Here is a 21,625-nt window from a genome sequence, read left to right as displayed (position 1 = left end):
AATCATGCAAAAGACTCAGCTGGGCACCATGTTCACCGGCATGTATAGTTCAGGACACGTTCTAGCGTGAAGTGACCTCCTACAGAGCCGCTGTCCACTTGACCAGGCCTCACAACTCCCGGTGGAGTCCTTTAGGACAGCCGTGGCCCGGTCCGGCTGGGACTGGCGCTCCTGGACGTCGGACCGGTGCCGGAGGGACATCGATCACCTCACCGGCCGTCCGGCCCGCGGCTCCCCTCAGGCGACAAAAGACGCCACGAGTCGGCCGCGGGGATATTTCAAACGGTGGTGTCACCTGACGAATGCGACGGTCCCCGCCCGCGTGAGTTCGGTCACGATGCAGACTAGACTTCAACTGGCTGTCTCCGACTTGTTTAACGTTCGGCCCCGTCTTCGTCATGTTTCTGTCATTGAAATTCTTCTCTTTTTATATATTCGTATTTTTCCTTCATCTTTTTTCTTCATGTCTCTGAATCACTTTCGGCTCATACAATGAAATAAAATACCCATTTTATTACTTTTAATTCTTAATGTATTTGATATCAATATATGTACATGATATTAGTATTTCGGTCTACGTCTCCATCAGCCCTGCTGAGACAGCACGCCACTATGTCGGAACTGACTCCCGTGTCTGCCCTCTGACGGACCTCACGCGTCTCACATACACCGGTGCGTCACCTGATGCCGTCAGAGGCACAGGGGAGATGAGGAGCGACAGATGCGTAATTATCCCTCCGGGGACGTTGACGTGACGCTTGTAGCGCTCGAGACTGGCGGTGGTCACGCGTGAATGTCAGCGGGGTCGGAGAATCGCCAATGAGGGCAAACGTACTGGCATGGGAGAATAAGGCAGCGAGTCTCTGCGTATTTCTTTCATGCGGTCGTAGAACGTAGTGTATCAAATATCATCGTTCGCAATAGTACCCGATGCTGTTTGGGTGACTACAAACATTGAAACCTTTTTTCATATGGGATTTCATCCAAACAGATATTACATCCAGTCGGGTGTAAGCGCCTAAAGCTATGGCTGTACCTAGCACTGACGAAATGTAGGCGCCTGAAGCTATACTGTGCCGCAACGCTCAGAAGCACCATACTGTGCCACAACGCTTGAAAGCGCCTGGACTTAAAGGAAAAGGGCCACCTTTAACATGGGGGTTGAAACTGAGATAGCCATCTTGTAGCCCGTGTCCGAAAACCTATCTGTCTACCTCCTTACGGCCGATTTCGGCCTCCATTCGTAGTTATCGGCAATTTTAAAAGAAAATACGCCAGGAATGCGTCCTTATCCCAGGAATGCGTTCTTATCCGACAATACAGCCACCCGCGGCGAGGCTTTGGTTTTTTACCAATCAGCTCCAACCAGCTCAGCTTTAACCAATCAGCTTATCTGACACAAACCGACGAGTCTGTCTTCTGAACGCTGATTGGCTTGAGTGTGACGTCATCGCTATGCCATCATACAGTAGGTGCCGTAGAGAGTATCAACATAGTACCAATATGTTAAATAGTTTTAAATACTTTTTCGCGAATTGTGCACTTCTAGCACCAGTTTTAAAAAGAAAATGAAAAATAATAATGTCAAAATGAAAAACAACGATATCTTCATATTTCACGAAGGTGGCCCTTTTCCTTTAACCTGCTCCGCAGCGCTCAGAAGCGCCTGAAGTTATACTGTGCCGCAACGTTCAGAGACGCCTGCAGTTATACTGCGCCGCATGGCTTATAGGCGCCTGTAGCTGCATGGTGCCGCAACGCTCGTAACGCAAGCGCCTGCAGCTATACTGTGCCGCACGGCTTATAGGCGCCTGAAGCTATACTGTGCCGCAGCGCTCAGAAGCGCCTGAAGTTATACTGTGCCGCAACGTTCACTATAGGCGCCTGTAGCTGCGTTGTGCCGCAACGCTCGTAACGTAAGCGCCTGCAGCTATACTGTGCCGCATGGCTTATAGGCGCCTGAAGCTATACTGTGCCGCAACGCTCAGAGGCACCTGAAGTTATACTGTGCCGCAACGTTCACAAGCCCCTGTAGGTATACTGTGCCGCACGGCGCGGGCACCTCAACGTTTTGTTTGAGTTTGACTATACAAATTACAATACAGGGGCTCCGCCACGGTTTTGGGATTGGGGGGGTCCGACCAAAAACACAAAACCTCGCTGGCGGATCCAAGGTGGGCATTTTGGGCTAATTCACCCCCACCCCTACCCCCACCCCCACCCCCACCCCACCCCCTGCAGCTCCCGAAATCGATGAAAAATTGCCGTTTTTTTCTAGAGTTCAAAGGAAACTTAACAATTCTATCGGGAGGATTTTGCTTTATGTACCGAAAAAAACAAGGTTCAGTTTGCAAGAGGAGTCGAAAACCGAGAAGCGGAGCTCAATGACACCGACATGGCGGCCTCTCAAATCAACGTTCTTAACCCTCGCCGGCCGAGGGGGGGGGCGGGTGCCGCCCCCCCATAGGGTTTTTTCGCGATAGCTCCGAACACGCCGGCGATAGAGAGCTAAAACTTGGCATACCTGACCTTTGATCCAAGCCGCATCTTTTGACACCAACCGCATTTTTGGGTCAGGTCAGGTCACTGACCTATGACGTCATAAGTGAACCTCTGCACGGTCTTCAGATGTCGCAACTTCGCAACGCCCTCACTGCCAGAGGAGATGTCACAGGGAAATGAAACTTGCAGGATCTAGTATCCATTATGAGTCTCACAACTTGTATATCTCGGATTTTTCCTAAAGGTCATATGAGGTCAGGTCATTTTCGTGACCTCACCATTATAAGTCAATGGGGAAAAATGAAAACTGCTATTCTGGCGCCGGGAAGGATCTCCAACTATCTCAAGCACACAGAATCGTGATTTTATGCACTCCTTGCAAGGTTAGATGCGTCACTTTTGCAATGTTGACCTTTCGTGACGTCATTTATGACGTCATCAAGGTCAAATTAGTTTTTCGTCAATAACTCCCGATCAAATTAAGCTAGCGAGTCGAGAAAGCCACCAATGGACTCAGGAAGACCTGCCGAATCGAATGATATGCGACATGACCTCTTTCGACCAACTTCGTGACCTGGGGGTGCTGACCTGACCTTGACCTGAGGTCAACGCCCTAAGTTGACCTGACCCGAACAAAAAGTATATCATTCGACGCACCTGAGCGAGGCGAACACGATGCTGCCAAAATCGCGGCTCTGCGGCCGTTTTTTGCGAAGTTATTCACCAAAAACTGAACCGTACCCTGGGGCACTTGACCTGACCTCAGAGGTCACCGGTTGGCCTAGGACCTTAAAATCGGGTACCAATCTCTGCGTCTCGTAACGGCGCACACGCTCGTTTTTTCCGCGACGCGCTAGCTCCACCAGGGGCGAAACGGCGAGGGGGGGGTCGTACCCGCCCCCCCCCCCTCGGCCGGCGCGTATGTAGAAAACCAATAGGTCCGGCGAGGGTTAAGGAAAGGAGGCCGCTTTTGCGCGCTCCAAGGGCGGTGTTAGCCATCAGACAGCGCATTAGGCTCTCAGACTAGTATGGTGCTCGAAAGACCGGCTTACCCCCCCCCCCCCCACACACACATATATACACTATCGGGTGATCTCACATGGGAAGAGGGTTCTCAGATCGATTTGAAGCTCTTTTGGGGCGGGTGTTGTGTCTAGGAGGTGTCCTGCAAGCTGGACCCCTCTCACGAAATTATTGCCAAATTCTAGCATGCTAAGTTAATCCTAGCAATCTTAAACGCATTCATAGTAATAACAAAATGGTAGAATAATGACACTCCCATAAATATAGGTCGGCGATTGTTGAGCAGAGCACTTCGTGTGTCACAACATCTTCGTGTTTCCCTACATTTCTAGATCTTAAATTCCTTAGCTTTGCGACCATCAACACATTCTAATTAAATTATTCAACACATTCTGTGAATGATTTAGTCATTCTAACGCAAAACAAGGTTACAGGTATTCGGAATATTGGGGGGTACTGTACCCCCCATGGGAATTATTGAGGGGGTCCGGACCCCCGCGTACCCCCCTGTGGCGGAGCCCCTGTTACAATACATCTCATTACCTCTTACTTTGGAGTTAAAAACTGTTTGGTAGGTGTGATGATATCGTGACTTATTTGATGGCGTGAAATAACGATAGCTCGTGGTCTATGAACTACGTCTGTCAGTTTTGACCCGTCCCCCCTCAGCTGCGCTACCGCATGTCACCATAGCTCCGATCAAACGTGCTGGTAAGCCGTCGCGAGCCATGTGACCTATCGGCTGTTGCTGTTGCTCACCCTTCAGGGCAGCTTGGCGTACCAAGATCTAGCGTACCGTTTGTTAGCTAGTCAGCTTGGAGATTCTCTCGCCTTTACTGAGCTCGCTAAACGGAAACTAATCAGTGATATTTGGGAAAGCCGAAAGGGGAGGGGGCCGAAACGCCCCCCCCCCCGTCCTTTTCCGTCAATATCTCCTAAACGGCTGGAGATATCGCTACCAAACTTTCAGGACCCCTTTCATATTGACACTTCCATATTGTGACCCCCGGTGACCTGACCTCGCTGTGACCTGACCTGGTATCAGTGACCTCAGATAGCAAGGTATGTGTTTGACGAACAATGTACACTCGGGGGCAGATTGATGTTCCACCACTCCAAACCAATCGGGCGATCCCATGGCTCAGCACTGGCTGCTGCCAGTGTTGCCTGCCTTCAGCACTGCTCAGCACTGCCTGCCAGTGCCAGTGCTGCCAGTGCTGCCACTGGCAGCAGTCAGTGCTGAGCCATGGGATCGCCCGATGGGTTTGGAGTGGTGGAACGTCAATCTGCCCCCGAGTGTACCATCGATGGTTTTCAATAAATTACCAATTTACTCGATTTCACAACACATTTCTTGAAATGCTTGTGAACGGTGAAAATCCGACCTTTGACCTGACCTGTGACGTCATCGGTTTGACCTAGGTCAATGAAATTTGGTCACAAGGTAGTTCCCGGGTGGGGCTATCGAACGCCGTTTGAATTTTGAAAATCAACCAGTAAATTTCCGAGATCTTAGGGGGGGGGGGCCGAAAAGGCTCCCCCTACGGGTGGTAGGGTCCGCCGGTAGCCCTACGGGGCGCGGGTTAACCCTCGCCGGCCGAGGGGGGAGGGGGGCGGGTGCCGCCTCCCCCCCATAGTTTTTTTCGCGATAGCTCCGAACACGCTGGCGATAGAGAGCTGAAACATGGCACACCTGACCTTTGATTCAAGCCGGATCTTTTGACACCAACGGCATTTTCGGGTCAGGTTAGGTCACTGACCTGTGACGTCATAAGTGAACCTCTGCACGGTCTTCAGATGTCCAGCTTCGCAACGCCCTCACTGCCAGAGGAGCTTTCACAGGGAAATAAAACTTGCAGGATCTAGTATCCATTACGAGTCTCACAACTTGCATGTCTCGGATTCCTACAGGTCATATGAGGTCAGGTCATTTTCGTGACCTTACCATTATAAGTCAATGGGGGAAAATACAAACTGCTATTCTGGTGCCGGGAACGATCTCCAACTATCTCAAGCACACAAAATCGTGATTTGATGCACTCCTTGCAAGGTTAGATGCGTCGCTATTGCAATGTTGACCTTGCGTGACGTGATTTATGACGTCATCAAGGTCATATTAGTTTTTCGTCAATAACTCCCGATCAAATTGAGCTAGCGAGTCGGGAAAGCCACCAATGAACTCAGAAAGACCTGCCGAATCGAATGATATGCGACATGACCTCTTTCTACCAGCTTCGTGACCTGGGGGCGCTGACCTGACCGTGACCTAAGGTCAACACCCCAAGTTGACCTGACCCAAACAAAAAGTATATCATTCGACGCGCCTGAGCGAGGCGAACACGATGCTGTCAAAATCGGGGCTCTGCGGCCGTTTTTGCGAAGTTAGAAACTGAATCGTATCAGAAACTGAATCGTACCTTGGGGCACTTGACCTGACCTCAGAGGTCACCGGTTGACCTAGGACCTTAAAATCGGGTATCAATCTCTGCGTCTCGTAACGGCGCACACGCTCGTTATTTCCGCGACGCGCTAGCTCCACCAGGGGCGAAACGGCGAAGGGGGGGGGGGTCGTACCCGCGGCCCCCCCCCCCCCATCCCCTCGGCCGGCGCGTATGTAGAAAACCAATAGGTCCGGCGAGGGTAAATGCAGCTCAATGTGACAAGAAATGTTTGTTACGACCGTTGTGAACTTGTCATTCTTCTCCCTCAAACAAAAATCGTTGATATGCTGTGTCACTAGCATTGAGGATTTAACGATGTGGAATGAAGTTTTCAACACGTTCTGAAGCTTCGAGTTATTTTACGGTCTATTAGGCAGGCTGGACGCATCACGAAGTTGCGGATGAGATTTTCGTCGGAATGGGTACAGTCCTAAAATCGTAAGTGGGTATGCCAGTCTTGGTAAAGGTTTTTATCAGCATTAGAAAACGGCGACCGTACAGCGCCCTGTATCAGTTGAACACCGACCGAAACTTCCTGCATAGCCAGATTCGACAGGAACCAGGACACACAGGAAACGTATAAGAGCCACTGTTCCGTGCTTCTATCCTCAGGATACTGAAATCCTTCTCCTCCACGCCGCAACCCCCCTCCGGGCTGGACAGGCAACTTTATCTCATGCGGGCTGCTCCCTTGGAGCGGCACCGCTGCTCCCGAGGGAGCGCACCTCGTAGCCGGGTGCAGTGAGTGCCTTGGGGCTGGGTGGCCTGTCCTCTGGACGGGCTCAGCCCCGGCGACTCACTAGGGTGCCTGCCCAGACCAATGTCTCCCCCTAATTCCTATCATCCTTCCGGCTCTGCAATGGTCTTGTCGACCGAAAGGGCCTAACCCAACAAAACAAAACAAACAAGTATAAGAGCCACGATGTCTGACGAAACGTGGCATTAGGTCAGAGGCCAGAGCTTCGCCTTACGCGAGGTCACTTTCAACTTTTACAAGTCCGTAGTTTCGACTGAGTCCAATAATCACCGACTGGTTTAGCACCACTGTGCAAATCCAAAACGCGGGTAGTTATTAGATCACATTGTATTCATGAGTTGCGAGGCATCATGAATTACTTGAGTCAACGTATGAAAAACTATTCTGAAACTGTCACACGTCGTTTGAAGTTGACTCTCATTTGCCCTGATGTGCAAACGTTTAAAACCAGACAACCTTCTGGGTACTATAAAATTGCGAAAACCGTCTGTCCCTCTTCCAAAGAAAGGATGGAAGGGCATGGAGAAGACAGAGCACACACACAACATAAACTGCGCTGAGCTTCACGAAAGTCCACATCCTTCCATACAGTTGCACTAAACTGTTGCACCGACGTTTCAAAACTTGTACCAATGAAAAGTACCTCTTGAAAGAAGTAGGAAACATCCTCACTACCATTTCCAGTGCACATTGCACAACACACATTAACAGTCGCATCTCCGAGCTGACTGTTAACCATCCAGTCAAAACACAAACGCATTTACACTGTCACTCTCAGTTCGTTCGCCAGATTATCATTCTAGTTTCATCAGACCCACTAAGGCAGCCGGATCGCCCCGAATCGACACAGCTCAGGTACACAGCTCGTCACTTCCCCCCGATCCTCCGTTCTATCTAGGCGGTACCAGTCGGAACCGAGCAGCCAACGGCAGGTGATCGGAGGGCAGCGCGGCGCTCGGGTACGGCTGCAGTTTCCGGCACACGGCGGCGGTGGGCAGCGCGAACCGAGAGGTCAGCTCGAGCCGCGCCGAGCCCGGAGGCGGCGACACGCTGTAGGGAGAGGTGTGTGTCAGAGGGGGCGCCGTCAGGGGAGGGTAGTCAGGGAACGCTGCAGGGGGCCGGCAGCAGGCGGTGGTACTCGGGCAGCCAAATGAGCGAATAATAACGGTCGCAAACCACGGGGCACAGATCGATTGGCGAGCAGCCAACGGTGGACGGGAGGGGGTCGCAGGACCCACGTGCTCAGCCAAAGAAGCCGGTTCATGTGAGCTGCGATAAATTTTACGAAACCAACCAGGCAAAGCATCACTATAGGAATGTTAAATGATAAATGTTACAAAACCAGTCGAAAAAAATCGATATAGATATAGAAATGTTAAAACCGAAAACAGCAGAAATCATAACAGTGCCTAACAAATAGACTAGAAGTTATCAGCCATTAGCCAGAAGCCCACTTACTCCGTTTCTTACGTCCCCTTCCCTCAGTCTCACCTCTGGAAGATGTAGTCCACCGTAATCCACTCACGCTGTTGAGTAGTCACCTCCTGTTTATTCCTCTGTCCATGACGGTACACGGACCCCAGCTGGAGACCGTGCGCCAGGAACCCGGCCGACGCCTCGTAGGTCAGTTCCTGCAGCGGCAGCGGTGGCGGCACGTGCCGGTGCTCGCTGTGTCTCACCGCCAGCATATGTCGCTCGGCCCGGCGTCGCTCCGGCTCGCTCTCTGACAGCTGTGCGTACAGGCGGCGCATCTGCACACCCACGTGCCGGCAGTAGGCGGTGACGCCGAGCTGGGGCGGCAATAGAGGACCGAGGAGGGTCTCGCCACCGCCGAACGGCGTCAGCTGCCTGCGCGACATCCCGGCGTACTGCAGCCAGCCCCGCGTGAGGAACTGGTATACCTGGGAACGGGGGACAGGACAAATGTAAAATGGTATGCGACATCTTTACCACTAGCAAGTTCAAAACATTCGAAACGAGAGGCATGCTTCGAATAGGCAAAAGAAGCAAAGCAATTGAAACTAGCATAACTTCTGGATAACTATGCAAAAAATGGCAAAAGAAAAATCCACCAGGACACAATGTCCCCTAGTACACCCTCGGCCCAGTCTACAACCCACTGTCCACCAAGAACCCGCACTCTCTCCTCCCCCCCCCCGATTCCGTACCGGCGAGTGCGGCTCCAGGTTGAGGTCGCCCGCCAGCAGGATGGGCAGGTAGGTCTGGCGGCTGCCGCACCAGGCCAGCCGGTCCAGTTCGGCCAGAAGCAGCGCCACCTGGGCCAGTTTGACGTCGTGTCGCCGCGGGTTGTAGAGCAGGTGCGTGCAGGCCACCGCCAGCTCACCGCCGGCGCCGCTGCAGACGACAGCGAGACACAATGATATAGACGGTTACCGCAGCAGAGACGGCTAACGAAAATGTATGGGCAAGCAAGCATTAAATGCGAAATAAATGCAAACAGAACTTACAATGAACATCGCACTCGAATATGTTTGTAATACGCATTCACTCTGCTCATGAAGGCATCAGTATTAATTATACCAGCCACCGTTCAGCCCTCCTAGGCAATCCGGTCGGCGTGTTGCTCGCCACGCTCACCTAAGTCGAGCGACGATGCCGACGTTATCCCTGTCGAGCGCCTTGCAGTCGGGCTGCATGTACTCGACAGTGGCCACATCCTGCAGGGTGAACACTGACTCGCGGAACATGAGCGCACATCCGTCCATCTTGTCCTTACCGGTCCGCTTCTTGAAGATGATGTTGAACCCTGGGGGAATGACGGGGTCGCGTGAGAGGATAGTTAAAGAGAAACGTCGTAAGCTGGACACGAAATGACGGAGCGCTGTGGAAATCGCAGGGTTGGTAATAAATTATCATGTATGATGGCGAGTAACTAATGATCAGAAAGTAACATCAAATTGTCCAGACTAATTATAATGAAAAAGAGATGTCAAAAACTAAAAAAAATAAACACTCTGTAGTCTGTAAACATGTGATCCACAAAAATGCTCGTCAACATATGGGAAATAAGAATAGCAAATGTGTTTTAAGCTCAACAGAAAGTCACCCACCTTCTTGCCTACACCGTGGTATCCAAAATGTCTGTAAATCCCGCTCTTCCACTTCTTGCAAACAAACTATCTGAAAGTGTGACAAAATTTCCACAAAACTGCCAGACAACATGGAGTAAACCTAGAACAAACATAGTGTTAACCTACAGCAGCCCTAAAATACGCGCAAATGCACTTAAAAATAAACAATAGTAAGACAAAGAAAGTAGCGACCGTAGTCACTTGAGTATAATCAGAACTATGAAGCTTTAATGATGCAACTGTCATTCAATGTTCCCACGAGATGCTACCATAAATTACCATACGCCCCACCTTACGCTCCCTCCCTCCTCCCATGATCCACAGCCGCCCCGCCGCCGCCGCAGCAGCACACACTCACATCCGCGCCGAGCCGGGTCAGCTGGTCCCAGAGTCGCGGCGCGCGCACCGCCCAGTCCGTCTGGTCGCGCTGAGCGCCCACGTACAGCTCCGGATGGAGGTCGTACAGGTGCTGAGAGAGCACGTTGTACGAGACCATCGTGAACTCAGGTCCGGCGCCTGCGACGATAAAAGGCGATAAGTGTCAGAATAACGCCCAGGTCAGTCTGAATGACTGACAGGAATACTGCCTTTGTTATATTCCATCACCCGTAAACCGCTCGTGGTCGTGGAATACACGCCAGACTCACTGATGGAAGGACCACTCCGACAAGTCGAAGAACAACTTCTCCTACTAATGCTCAAGAGTGGCTGCTCATCGTAGATAGGGATACTTTGAGCCCAGTTAGGCGCTGACAGTACGTAAAGGACGTACCTGGTGGCGGTTGTCGGGGAGGACGACCTGCAGAGGCCACCGGCTCCCAGATCCTCACATTCTCCAGCATCTCCTCCCCAGACACTGGAAACAGTCAGCTAGCGGTCAGACATTAAATTTAAATGTGAGCCGTGAGCACGAGCAGCGCCTACCTCCGACACCACACGTTGTATGCATGGGTCCAGTCAGAAACAAAATCAAAATAAATACGTCTTTCCGCAATGCATCATTAAATACAAATGTAATGTAAATGACAAATTATGTCGATGATATGTGGCATTGCAGGATGGATAGAGCTGTAATACGTCATTGATTACCATTGAAAGACCAATCTAAAACTTGATTCAACACTAGAGGGAAGCATACCTTGTGGTTTCTGTTTCGGTTGGGCACCATTCTGTAGTCGATGCGTATCCGCGCCACGCTGTTGCTGTGCTGTTCCCGGTGTGCCGATGTCCTGCTGTCTTATTTTGGGCCCCGTTTGCTGACTCCCCTGTCCGGTCCTCTGAGCAACGTTCAGTTCACTTGAAGCGTTTGACCGTTCCCCCGCTCTTTTCAACGCTGCCATAAGCTTCATAGCCGCAGTCTGGAGTGCTTCCCGGTCCCGATTTTCAGCGGCCGGGAATTTATGGGACATATTTCCAGACATCTTATTGTCTACTGCTGATTCCGACTGTTGTCGTTTCCGCTTGGGACTACTCTTCTGTGGCGGTGTGCTGGAGCCACCCGATGTCCGCTCGATAGATGGCCCCCTCCCGTCCCGTGCTGCTTGCTGCTGACTCCTTGGCGGGGATACAGACCAGGGCCTTCTATCGTCCGTTGCCTTTCTTTTGGGACTATCCCGATTGGGCGGGACAGCTCGGGTTGGCGAGGTGACAGATAGCTTCACCTGAGTCTCTCCCTGCTGGATGGCTTGGCTAGCACTGCTGTCTGTTGGTGAGTTCCCGTTCCTCGTCAGTTCCAGTGCCCTTGGTGGTGTCACAGCCAGTAATTGATGGCCTGAATCTGCGACATCCGCCTTGCCCTCTGGCTGCGCAGACATTACACCTGGATGGTCACGGTTGATGGAGCAACATGGCTGTAGTGGAGATGGATGGCGACATAGTGCTCCCAACAGGTGTTTAGGATGTATTGAGCATGGACGGACACTGTCAGTGAGAAGCACGCGGAAGATGGTCCACATTCACCAGTCCGAACTGGGACACACCTCCAACCTGTGGAAGGTCACATATTTTGGTGAATCAATACACTAATAATCAATATCATGGAAGCTTGCTTGCATTGGTAAAAAAGTTGTATGTCACTAGCCTCAAAGGGACCCTCCATTTTCAAAAAGTTAATGAATTTGCATAAAAGTGATGTCGCTCGGTTCAGAAAGAGTGAAAACGAATATCTACCAAATTTCATGGAAAAATATTCACATGTTTTCAAGATAATACTTTTTACTTTTGTTTACTTTTGGGATCTCCACTGTTCCTAGTGACTATTTGAAAGTGCTGCACTTGTTGCGGGCAAAGCAGCATATACCACCGCCGCCGACCGCGTTCGACTTCTACCAAACATTTTAGTAAAATATTTAAAATGGTTAGATATGCACTGACATCACACATTCAGAGGGGGCATTCTAATCAGGGGTGCAGAGCCGGAGCCAGAGCCAGCACATTTTTGCCCGGAGCCGGAGCCGGAGCCGCCATGACATTTCACCCCGAGCCAGAGCCAGAGCTGATTTTTCTCGGAAGCTGGAGCCGGAGCCCAAGCTGTCTGAAATTTCCACGGCTCCGCATCCCTGATTCTAATGCATTAGCCCCTCTGAATTGAAGTGCTGCAACTTTGAAATTAGATATTTTTGTGTTGAGGCACTTCTCAATCTTGTGAGTCAGAGTGCTCAAACCGGTAAGTGCAAGCCAGGGACCCCATTTTGGCTGTCTCAACTCAAAAACTAATGTTAAGGGGGGATGGTCACTTTGAAGTACTCGCAAACATGAGCTTGAATCCCCTATCACCTACCTATCCCCTAATCCCAATGTTTAACATTCACACAGGGTTACTTTTACGCATGGGTGTAGGAGCGCCAAAAATATTGGTGAAGGATGCCACCTGAACCTTATGAAAAGGGACAGGACCGTGCCAACCAACACGCACAGTGCAAGCGGGGGGGGGGGGGGCGAATTTCGCCAACCCATTGTTTTTCGCAGATATCTTACGCCCTTATCATCCCATTAACGTCAAATTTTCAATGCCTGCCTAAAATTGAATTGTGCATCTTGCCATGACAGCAAGATGTAAATCAGGGCCTCGGCTAAGGAATTTTGACTACTGGGGCAAATGGTCAAAGTGTGTTAACCCGCGCCCTGCTGGGAGGGGGGGTTTTGAACACCCACCCACCCCCCTGCGGTTTTTCGCGGATATCTGAAAAACGGCGGCACCTTATCATCTATCAATGTTATACATTTTGTGAAAATTTCAGACCAGGGTCCTTCAAGGTCAGGTCACAAGGTCGCTACAAGTGACCTCACCTCATAAACACATCATAAAATGTTTCAATGTATGCCATAGCTAGTGCTACACCAAGTGACGGATCGCTTTGAAGCTTTCAGCAATGGATAAGTGCAACAGTATGTACAAAATTCGGAATTTTCATATCGGTGACCTAAGGTCGGGTCAATTTTGCGACCTCTCTAGGTATTATAAGTCAATGGGAGAAAATTCAAAACCGTCTTTTTCGGACGAAAGTCATTCTAAACACTCTCAAACACTAATTTACAAGTAACTTTGACACACTGAACATGAAAACGGCACCCGTGACCCCTGTTTATGCCCCTGAGGTCATCTCAGGTCACGAATGGTATCTAACAGTTTTTGCGACTAGCTTTTGAAAGAGGCACGCTAGAGCGATGAAAACGCCTTATATATGTTCAGCTCGACGATACAGATCCCCCTATATGCAACATGACAATGTCCGGTCAAATCATGACCTTGACCAGAGGTCAAATTTTTAAGTTGAACTTTCAATGTCAAATTATAGTTCATTCGATGCGTCTTGACAAGAGGAACACGATGTCGGTAAAAGAAAGCTCGTGCAAGGCTTGAGTCAAAAGTTATTGCAGAAAAACTGTTCCCGAAAAATCGTCTATTTTGGCAGTTTTTGCCCCCTGCAGGCAAAACCGTTGACGTTAGGTCAAATCTGAGCGAATTACTCAGAAAGGGCGTTAATAGGGCTATCGAATGCGCTTTTCCGTGGCGCTGTAGCTCTATTGGTTCCCGAGCTATGCGTTGGCTTCTTGGAAATTGTCGACATTCGACCTGGAAATCGGCGAAATTTTGCCTTCAATGACCTCTAGTGACCTGACCTTTGACCTGACCAAAAAAGTGACCGAAGTGATTTCGTCATTATTTTTGGAGCTCTTTCGAACGCCGCCTTCCGCGTATCGCTACGTGGCCCAGGAGCCGAGTTAGAAGGGGGGGTGTTCAAACACCCCCCCCCCCCCCAGCAGGGCGTGGAAATCCAGGGCCCCCAGCCGGGCGCGGGTTAAAAAAAAACAGACATTTTATCAACCGTCGAATCCAGTAGTTCTAAGCATAGGTAGGTGAAGACCCTCCCTTGCATTGTCCAAGATTGGTGAAGGATCCTTCACCAATCTGAAACTTTGGTGAAAGGTATCCTTCACCAAAGAGATACGTTGCTACACCTATGCTTTTACGGGAAAAGTCGAGAGGGGGAATAAAGTTCGGGGCAAGGGCGGATCCAGGGGCATCTGAAAGGGGAGCCCAATGCCATTAGGTTTGTGCTAGGATATCGCCTGCAGAACCTTACCCATCCCCAAATCCTACTCTCTCCCCAGATTCTAGCCACTTTATATTGTTAGGTTGCCAAAAAATAAATTAGCTAAAAAATATATGTAGGTACCTACATTGGTGGTAAGCGGCGGGGGAGGTCCCAACTTGACTGCGCCCTTGCAAACGTCAATCAGTAGTATCAACCTATTACCCTGGCCAAACATCAAGTAGGTAGCACCTTTCTAAATAGAGAGAGGTTAACACGTGACTATTTTTGCTAGGCCAAAACCGATTGAAGGACCCTGGTTCGAAGGAAGACCCTTGGTTCGGAGAGGTCATGACCCCCATCCCCCGCCGGTTTCTACGCCGACGCCTGTAGAGTGTAGCAATATGTCAGTGATTGCGAAGAGACGAAAGAGACAAGACAGGAGACAGTCCCACCGACCATCCGATCGGTATCGGGTCAAATCTGGAGTTCCCGCTGCACTGAACGTAAAATGGTTGGATGGAACCTCAAATTGAAAATTATTAAAGCGCCAGCAATGCTGATTGATAACTATAGTCTGATTGTGATATTTATATACACTGTGGTCTGATCAAATGATGATTATAGAATCATGAGTAGCGAATTGATTGAAAATGAGCTCAAAAATAAATTTGAAAGGGGGAAATTCCCCTTCCCTGATCCCTCCCTAATCCCTAGCCGTTCACGTACAATTTGAGAGGGGGAACTGGAACGGAATTTACGAAGGGGGGAAATTCCCCTTTCCCGGTTTCCCCCCTTTAAAAGTTACCCTGAGCATGACATGACAAAAACAATATTACAATTATGCAAGGGAATGTCACTCGAGTAAAGCATGAGCAACTGGAGAAAATGAAATAAAATAATATCCAAACAACAAATATTCAACTTTTTCCCCCCAAAACAAAATCACTCCAAGGTTTTGCAAATTGAGTGATATTTTTCCGTATGCAATTTTGGTCAGTTTGATTACGTCACTAGATAAACACGGGATAAGGCAAAGGTATCGTTATTCATCGCCAGGTATCTATGCCTCTATGTATTAATTTTTTTTATTTTGATGACTATTCAGATACCTTTTTTAAACCGGATTTGAGTCATTCGATAAAAAAAATAAAATCAAAATATCCGGTTTTTATGACGTATTGGATGCTTGACAGAGCATAGTGGTTATGGAGGATGGCAATAGTGTTCTCTTCTCAAAGCTCTTGCTGAATCTTGGCTAAAGCCTTGAAAGTGATTGGCAGTGGCTCGCAATTTTCTGCGGTTGCAGACATTTAGAAGTATGGAAGAACACAAATCATGGGAACGCAGCACACGCAGTCATGCTAGACGTGTGTGGAGCGGAGGATCGGGAGGATCACCATTTACCAAGGCCGTATAGGAGCCATTTACGACAAATATATTGATCTAGGTACACTTTTTTAACTATCACTCTTCTATCATTCTTTGGTCAACAGTTTTACTCTAGGTATTAGAGTAAAACTATATTACTTCTTATATGTATTGTCAGGTCTCGTAGTTTGAGTCTCAGTCTTGAGTTTCATTGCATTTGCATTGCATCCATTCAGCCAGCCAATAAAAATTAGAAATTAAAAAGTAGGTATTTGTTTGACTACCTACAGTGTAATCTGCTTGGATAATAAATCCAGCTGCTTATTGTGGCCACTTGAGCTGTTAACAAGCTACTGCTCGGTGAATTCAAATTGCCATGTCACCAACATTGACATGGGTTTATTAAGCAGATCAAGATTCTACTGCATTACCTTCAAGCAAACTGGTAAAGGCAATTAGAAATATGTCATATGAGGATCGCCTCCGTACATTAAAACTACCCAGTATCGAGGAGAGGATACGTAGAGGTGACATGATTGAGACCTACAAGCTCCTGACTGGAAAAGTAGAAGTGAACCATGAACAGTTCTTTGAGGTGACACATCAGGACAGAACAAGAGGACATGGACTCAAGCTTGTAAAGAAAAGGGCAAAACATGTTTCAAGACTTAAGACAAGTTCTTCTCAAACCGAGTAGTAAACTTGTGGAACCAGCTACCCAAGGAAGTGGTTGAATCTTCAACAACCAACAGTTTCAAAAATAAGTTTGATAAGCTGCACTGGGCCACAGTTTCCTCAACCTAATCCGAAAGTCTTGTCATGATGTGAGCACCAAACAGACCTGGTCTGACACCAGCTCACGAGACTAAGCCTAAACCTAAACCTAAACCTAAGCTAAAACCTCTGATTACCTAATAATTTTTTAGAGCAAATCTGAAAAGATTTCCATTTTCAAGTAAGTAATTCACATTTTCATTAGCTTGTTTACAGGGACACTGTTCAGTGTTGGCATTGGCCACAGACTCACAGTTTTATATCAACAGGCTGTGAGCCTGCACCAATGACAGTCCAAGAAACGTCAGCAATGAACCTCCTTATATGGGAAAACCAGCAGCATGCTCTTGAGCATGCTGATAAAAAGGCAATTGAACTGGGCAGTTGCCTGGCCTTAGTTCATGCTGTGTGACATGCCAAACTTGCTTTGTGGACAATGGATAAGTTGTCCTGGCAGCATTCCAGGCAACTTTTACTGCTGAAGACCTCCACATCCTAATTTGACTTGTGTTACTAGGTACCTTTTGCTTGCTTTTAAGAAGTAAGAGATGGGCAAGTGTCTATAGCAGCTACAGGAAATGTAAAAAAAAAAATCAAATTGAATTGTGCTTGCTATGGATTTGATGTTTAAGGGCAGGCTTGGTTTGTTTAGCCAGGATTATTTGAATTTTTACCTTTTGCTCTGTAAAACTGGTTTCACACTGAATAAAAATATGCCAAATTTTGGATACACAAGCCTTCCTCTGTGAATCATTTGTGCTTTTACCAGACCAGTGCACCTATATGATTTATGTTTCCATGGAAATCAGGTTCTACCTGATTATTGTCATGATTTTCATCATATAAGTAATGTATTTTCAGCCCATTCCATTCTTGGATTCAAAGTATTGACAATATTTTATTACATAGGTATTTCCTCTTTTCTAGCATACAATTAGAGTCTCCAAAATTATGCAAAAATGACCTTTGTTGGCAATGGCATGCATATTTTGGACTTGGTAGTATCATACCCTCTGGCATCATACCTTTGAGGTCTTTTTCATGGGTGAAATTATCTGCAATGTTTCATTAAATGTTTCCAGGTTCTGATTTTTCTGTGCTGCAAATCTAGCTGCTGATGACAGATAATAGTGAATATGATATTATGTCATGTACCTATGTCCTTTATATTACTCAGGCTGGATGAAAGGATCTTCATTACACATATTTGAATAGGATTTCTTTTTTGACTTGTATGACCTCTAACTTATATTCCTCAGAAATATGTCAAAAGCTGCAAGCAGATTGAAGAACATCAAGAAGGCTGTGGAAAAGGTGGTGCATGGACCAACTCTGAAGACAAACATAAAGGCTGGAAGTGCAGTGGCAGGCCCTCCATTGGGACCACAACTGGGACAGGTCAGTGATGTAGCACCAGATTGATATTCTGCCTTCACCAGAGCTGCAGAGCCATGGAAATTTTGGACTGCAGCGGCTCATGTAAGATGTGCCGGTGGCTTGGTTTCAGACTCCGGACAAAATGTGCCTTCTCCGGCTCCGGATACAATTTACTGGTGGCTATGGCTCTGGCGGTGGTGCCCCGTGCCTCTCATCCCAAATGTTATCTATTCATATTTCAGTGAATGAGTAACGCTAGTTACGATTCCATACGACAACCCCGTCTGAAAATTGTATGGGAATGGGACTGTGTTGACCGTTATTTAAAACAACCCACAAAATAACTGCGAGCTGAAAAGTATGTGTAATGTGTTATTTGATATTTCAAGCGAATTGGATACTTGTAATATTTTACGGAGTGGGTCTCCACAGAGTCCCAAACCGCTTATATAGCCTTTATTCTGGTTCCGCCCCCGATCAACTTTTCCATCGGCTCTCTCTCCCCCTCTCTCTCCTTGCACGCCACGCGTGGGCCCCCTAGGGGGCCCGCCGCGGGAGCACGTCGACGGGGGGGGGGGGTGTCGGCGCGCCCCACTCCTCGGAGAAACTCCGTGATCTTGGTTGCCGGCTCCTGGAAGATTTCCCGGAGTGTTGGTGTGAAACCCCAGAGCCGGCCTCGGGTGCGGCTCGCAGCACTCCAACAAATGACCATCAACGACAGGAGTAACAAGGATAACAACTATCTCACTCGTTTCCAGTGACAGCACTTACCGTACCCCTCCCCTGGCCCCCTCCCGCTCCCAGCGCGGCATCAACATCGCCGCGTTCTGCAAGGACTTCAACGAGCGCACCAAGGACATGACTCCGGGCGTGCCGTTGCCGTGTCGGATCACGGTGCGCGCTGACCGCAGCTACGAGCTGGTCATCCACCAGCCGCCCGCCTCGTTCCTGCTGCGACAGGCGGCCGGAGCGCCGCGCGGCGCCATGAAACCCGGTCAGTGACTGGGGTGACTGATATTGGTGGCTAGACCAAGGGCATAGTTGTCTTTGTGCGTTCAGGTTATTGAAGCAACTAAGAATGGATATGTCTTGATAGTGGTCGGTGGGGTTCGTAAATAGACTTGGAGATACAGGTTCTCTTGTAATGTGTTACATATAATGATAATGAACATATAATTGCACACCTGTTTGTGTTTGGGGAAATCTACAGAAGTGGATATTTTATTGTAACAATTGAATTGTGCCCATGTTTGAAACTGTGAAGCAACACTCGACATTTTCCTTTCAGGTCATGACATAGCTGGGAAAGTAACGTTAAAACACATATACGAAATCGCCAAAATAAAAGCAACTGATCCTCCTCTTCATGAAGTCGATTTGGAAGAAATCTGCAAATTAGTAATTCGGACGGCTCGGAGCTGTGGAATTCAGGTAAGAATACATTTGTCATCATCATTCCACCTCATCAAACAGCCTTTGCGTGTGATCAAGCGCAGAAGCCTTCAGCTACGACGAATTGAGTGAAGTAAGCACATTGCTTTCTCAAGTTAATGCTAGCTCTTTTTTATATTTATGTGTAGTTTGAATGGCTGGATGAGTGATATTGGGCCTGTGTAGTGTGTACAGCCACAGGGATTGTTGCAATCCCTACCATCGACGACATGTCATCCAGAACGCGCTCGCTACGGGTGGGCAGTTCGGTGTTCACCGGTGTTCTTTGAAACCTTTAATTCGATGCTCCGCTGGTAGGTGGCAGTGAGGTCAACAAGGACCTGTGCTACTGGTGCGCCCCGCACCTGCACATCTGCTCGTAGCGTGTGATCATTGCACTGATCAGTGCGTGTGAATGCACTGATCAGTGATCAGTATGTGTCCCGGCGGTGTGTCTCGTTCTTCACTGACCTGAGCCCTGCTTGCTCGGACCACCGCTACATCTGGCCCGACCTGCCTGCTGCTTATCGTTTTAACCTATCAGCGCGTCCCTTCAGTGCACCTATTCCTTCTGACCTGACATGTGTGCCCTCAGGTGGTGCGTGACCTTGACCCGGTGGAGTACGGAGCCTTTCTGGAGGAGCGGCGAGCAGAGATCAAAGCTCAGGATGAGCAGCTGGCAGCTGTCAGGGAGGCCAAGCTGCTCCGGACTAAATGAGGTGCCCGTGAACGCCAGTGCTAGTGCCGTGAACTAGTGATGGTGTGTGGTGACATGTGCTAGAGATGCTGCCGCATACTGATGCGCCGCCAGTGTGTTGTTGTACCGTGATGTGTAACTGTAATTTGATTGAGACTTTTAGCAGAACGAGTGGTGGGAATTGACGTGGTTGTTGATATGAATACAAGACGCGTGTTATTAGTGTGGCAGTGTTGATGTGTTCCCATAAGCAATGTTGATGATGGAGTAGGTAAGGTTTGACCTGAAAATCACTGCAATGAAACTGAAGTACTCGCTCCACACCACTGGGAATCCTCGATAAATGATGACGCTCTTGGTTTGGGACTGGAAGCGCCCGGAGTTAGGTGTTGGACGAATACACCGGTGCGCTATTGCTAACACGTGCCAGTGCACGATCATGCACTATGTGGGTTGTAGGAATAACAGAGAGCGGTAACCGTTTCAAGAAAAAGTGGTGATAGCAGTTATTTTATCGTTTTCGGAAAAGGGCTTCGCAGGACAGACTCCGCTACGAAGACGTGTCCTCACTGGGGAGTGAATCTCATTTAGAATCGGTAGTCAACAGAAAAAAATAAAGTACAGCAAGGATATTTGTGTGAAGTATCTGATCCGCTAGTGCCATACCTAATCAATGTACGGCCCTCCATGAAGTGGTTGTTGCCAACATCACAATAATCGATCTGCATCGATGAATACGTCTAATGGCTGTTGAAAACCAATGCCGAAATGTGTGCACGAACCCTCTTCTCATTTCTATTGAGTTATTTTACAGGAGCGTCTTTGTCATTTAAAGTTATTACACCAAAAGCACATAGGCTAACCAACCACTCTTTTGCTGGAGGGCCGCACAAGGTGCCGGCTGCCGCTCTTTCCATATAGCATCGCTAGTCGATTATTTGTATTTAGTAGTTGGTATCTTTCGAAGCTGTGTCTTATCTATAAGAATCTTGTCTCATAACATGCGCCAGGCCCATGTCGTCCCCTATCTCTCTGCGTGTCCACTAACACGAATGACGTCACGCATGTGGGCGGAGCTATGGGCGGAGCCTAACGCACGCGGCAGTCCAAGCCGCCATATTTGAATTTATATTTTAATAGAATCTTGCCGATATTTTGGGTGAAGTCAATTTATATGGATAGCTTGGTGACAGTTTAGCTATACGAATAATAATTTATTATGGATGTGCGTATATTCAGCTTGGAATTGCAATTAAAGTTCCGCACCGCATAGATTCGAACCCGGGACCTTTGGAATACTGCGCGGGCACGCTAACCACTACACTACCGCGACCGCGCGACGGCCGGCGGCAGGGAGGCTGCGGAGACATGGGGGGACATTTTACGCTTTTGTGAAAAAAGCAAAAGATTTAGCGAAAAACACGTAATAGATAACTTGCAGAAAATTGTCTGCTCTTTCAGATAAGATACTTAGGTTTGATATATCTTGTACAGACTTCATTCTACAGTGCTTCGAAAATCGCTCATTTACATGGGGATTGAACGGGGCTTCGAGACTTGACTCCAAATGACGTCACGAGCTGACGTCACGAAAAGGTAGAATCGCCGGACGACCCTACCTGGTA

At 48.6% G+C, this 21,625-nt stretch overlaps 2 protein-coding genes across 16 annotated transcripts; one reads left to right on the top strand and one right to left on the bottom strand.

The window, feature by feature from the left end:
- Window positions 1–7,035: 7,035 nt before the first annotated feature.
- On the bottom strand, window positions 7,036–15,310 carry LOC122384158 (protein angel homolog 2-like). Of its 7 annotated transcripts, none has more exons than XM_043371229.1 (9): window positions 15,080–15,310; window positions 10,954–11,801; window positions 10,588–10,671; window positions 10,174–10,331; window positions 9,795–9,864; window positions 9,322–9,490; window positions 8,892–9,078; window positions 8,215–8,624; window positions 7,036–7,773 (listed from the first exon to the last, which is right to left on the bottom strand). In XM_043371229.1, the coding sequence occupies exons 2-9, from the start codon at window positions 11,768–11,770 to the stop codon at window positions 7,614–7,616; spliced, it is 2,055 nt and encodes a 684-aa protein (XP_043227164.1). In that variant the 5' UTR covers window positions 11,771–11,801; window positions 15,080–15,310; the 3' UTR covers window positions 7,036–7,613. The 7 variants fall into 7 exon arrangements, with proteins under 7 accessions (XP_043227164.1, XP_043227165.1, XP_043227166.1 ...); XM_043371230.1 differs by having other exon boundaries at window positions 15,276–15,308; XM_043371231.1 differs by having other exon boundaries at window positions 15,265–15,291.
- A 326-nt stretch (window positions 15,311–15,636) lies between these two features.
- LOC122384152 (39S ribosomal protein L11, mitochondrial-like) lies at window positions 15,637–20,222 on the top strand. 9 transcript variants are annotated; one of them, XM_043371204.1, is made up of 5 exons: window positions 15,637–15,800; window positions 17,755–17,893; window positions 18,677–18,866; window positions 19,161–19,303; window positions 19,899–20,222. In XM_043371204.1, the coding sequence occupies exons 2-5, from the start codon at window positions 17,759–17,761 to the stop codon at window positions 20,019–20,021; spliced, it is 591 nt and encodes a 196-aa protein (XP_043227139.1). In that variant the 5' UTR covers window positions 15,637–15,800; window positions 17,755–17,758; the 3' UTR covers window positions 20,022–20,222. The 9 variants fall into 9 exon arrangements, with proteins under 9 accessions (XP_043227139.1, XP_043227143.1, XP_043227144.1 ...); XM_043371208.1 differs by having other exon boundaries at window positions 15,723–15,761; XM_043371209.1 differs by having other exon boundaries at window positions 15,724–15,764.
- Window positions 20,223–21,625: the final 1,403 nt, after the last annotated feature.

This window comes from Amphibalanus amphitrite, unplaced genomic scaffold (assembly GCF_019059575.1).
Source record: "Amphibalanus amphitrite isolate SeventyFive unplaced genomic scaffold, NRLGWU_Aamphi_draft 000182F_arrow, whole genome shotgun sequence".
Taxonomy (NCBI): Eukaryota; Metazoa; Arthropoda; class Thecostraca; order Balanomorpha; family Balanidae; genus Amphibalanus; species Amphibalanus amphitrite.
The sequence above is the reverse complement of the archived record's forward strand: the minus strand, read 5'-3'. Positions and strand labels throughout refer to the sequence as shown.

Excerpts from the sequence above, each read along its gene's own strand:
- LOC122384158 (XM_043371229.1), bottom strand. The coding sequence starts at position 11,770 with ATGTGGACCATCTTCCGCGTGCTTCTCACTGACAGTGTCCGTCCATGC. Across the intron at positions 9,491-9,794 it reads ACCACGGTGTAGGCAAGAAG|GGTTCAACATCATCTTCAAG; the intron begins GTGGGTGACTTT and ends TCATTCCCCCAG. Across the intron at positions 7,774-8,214 it reads GTGGACTACATCTTCCAGAG|CGTGTCGCCGCCTCCGGGCT; the intron begins GTGAGACTGAGG and ends CTCTCCCTACAG.
- LOC122384152 (XM_043371204.1), top strand. The coding sequence starts at position 17,759 with ATGTCAAAAGCTGCAAGCAGATTGAAGAACATCAAGAAGGCTGTGGAA. Across the intron at positions 17,894-18,676 it reads TGGGACCACAACTGGGACAG|CGCGGCATCAACATCGCCGC; the intron begins GTCAGTGATGTA and ends TCCCGCTCCCAG. Across the intron at positions 19,304-19,898 it reads CTCGGAGCTGTGGAATTCAG|GTGGTGCGTGACCTTGACCC; the intron begins GTAAGAATACAT and ends GTGTGCCCTCAG.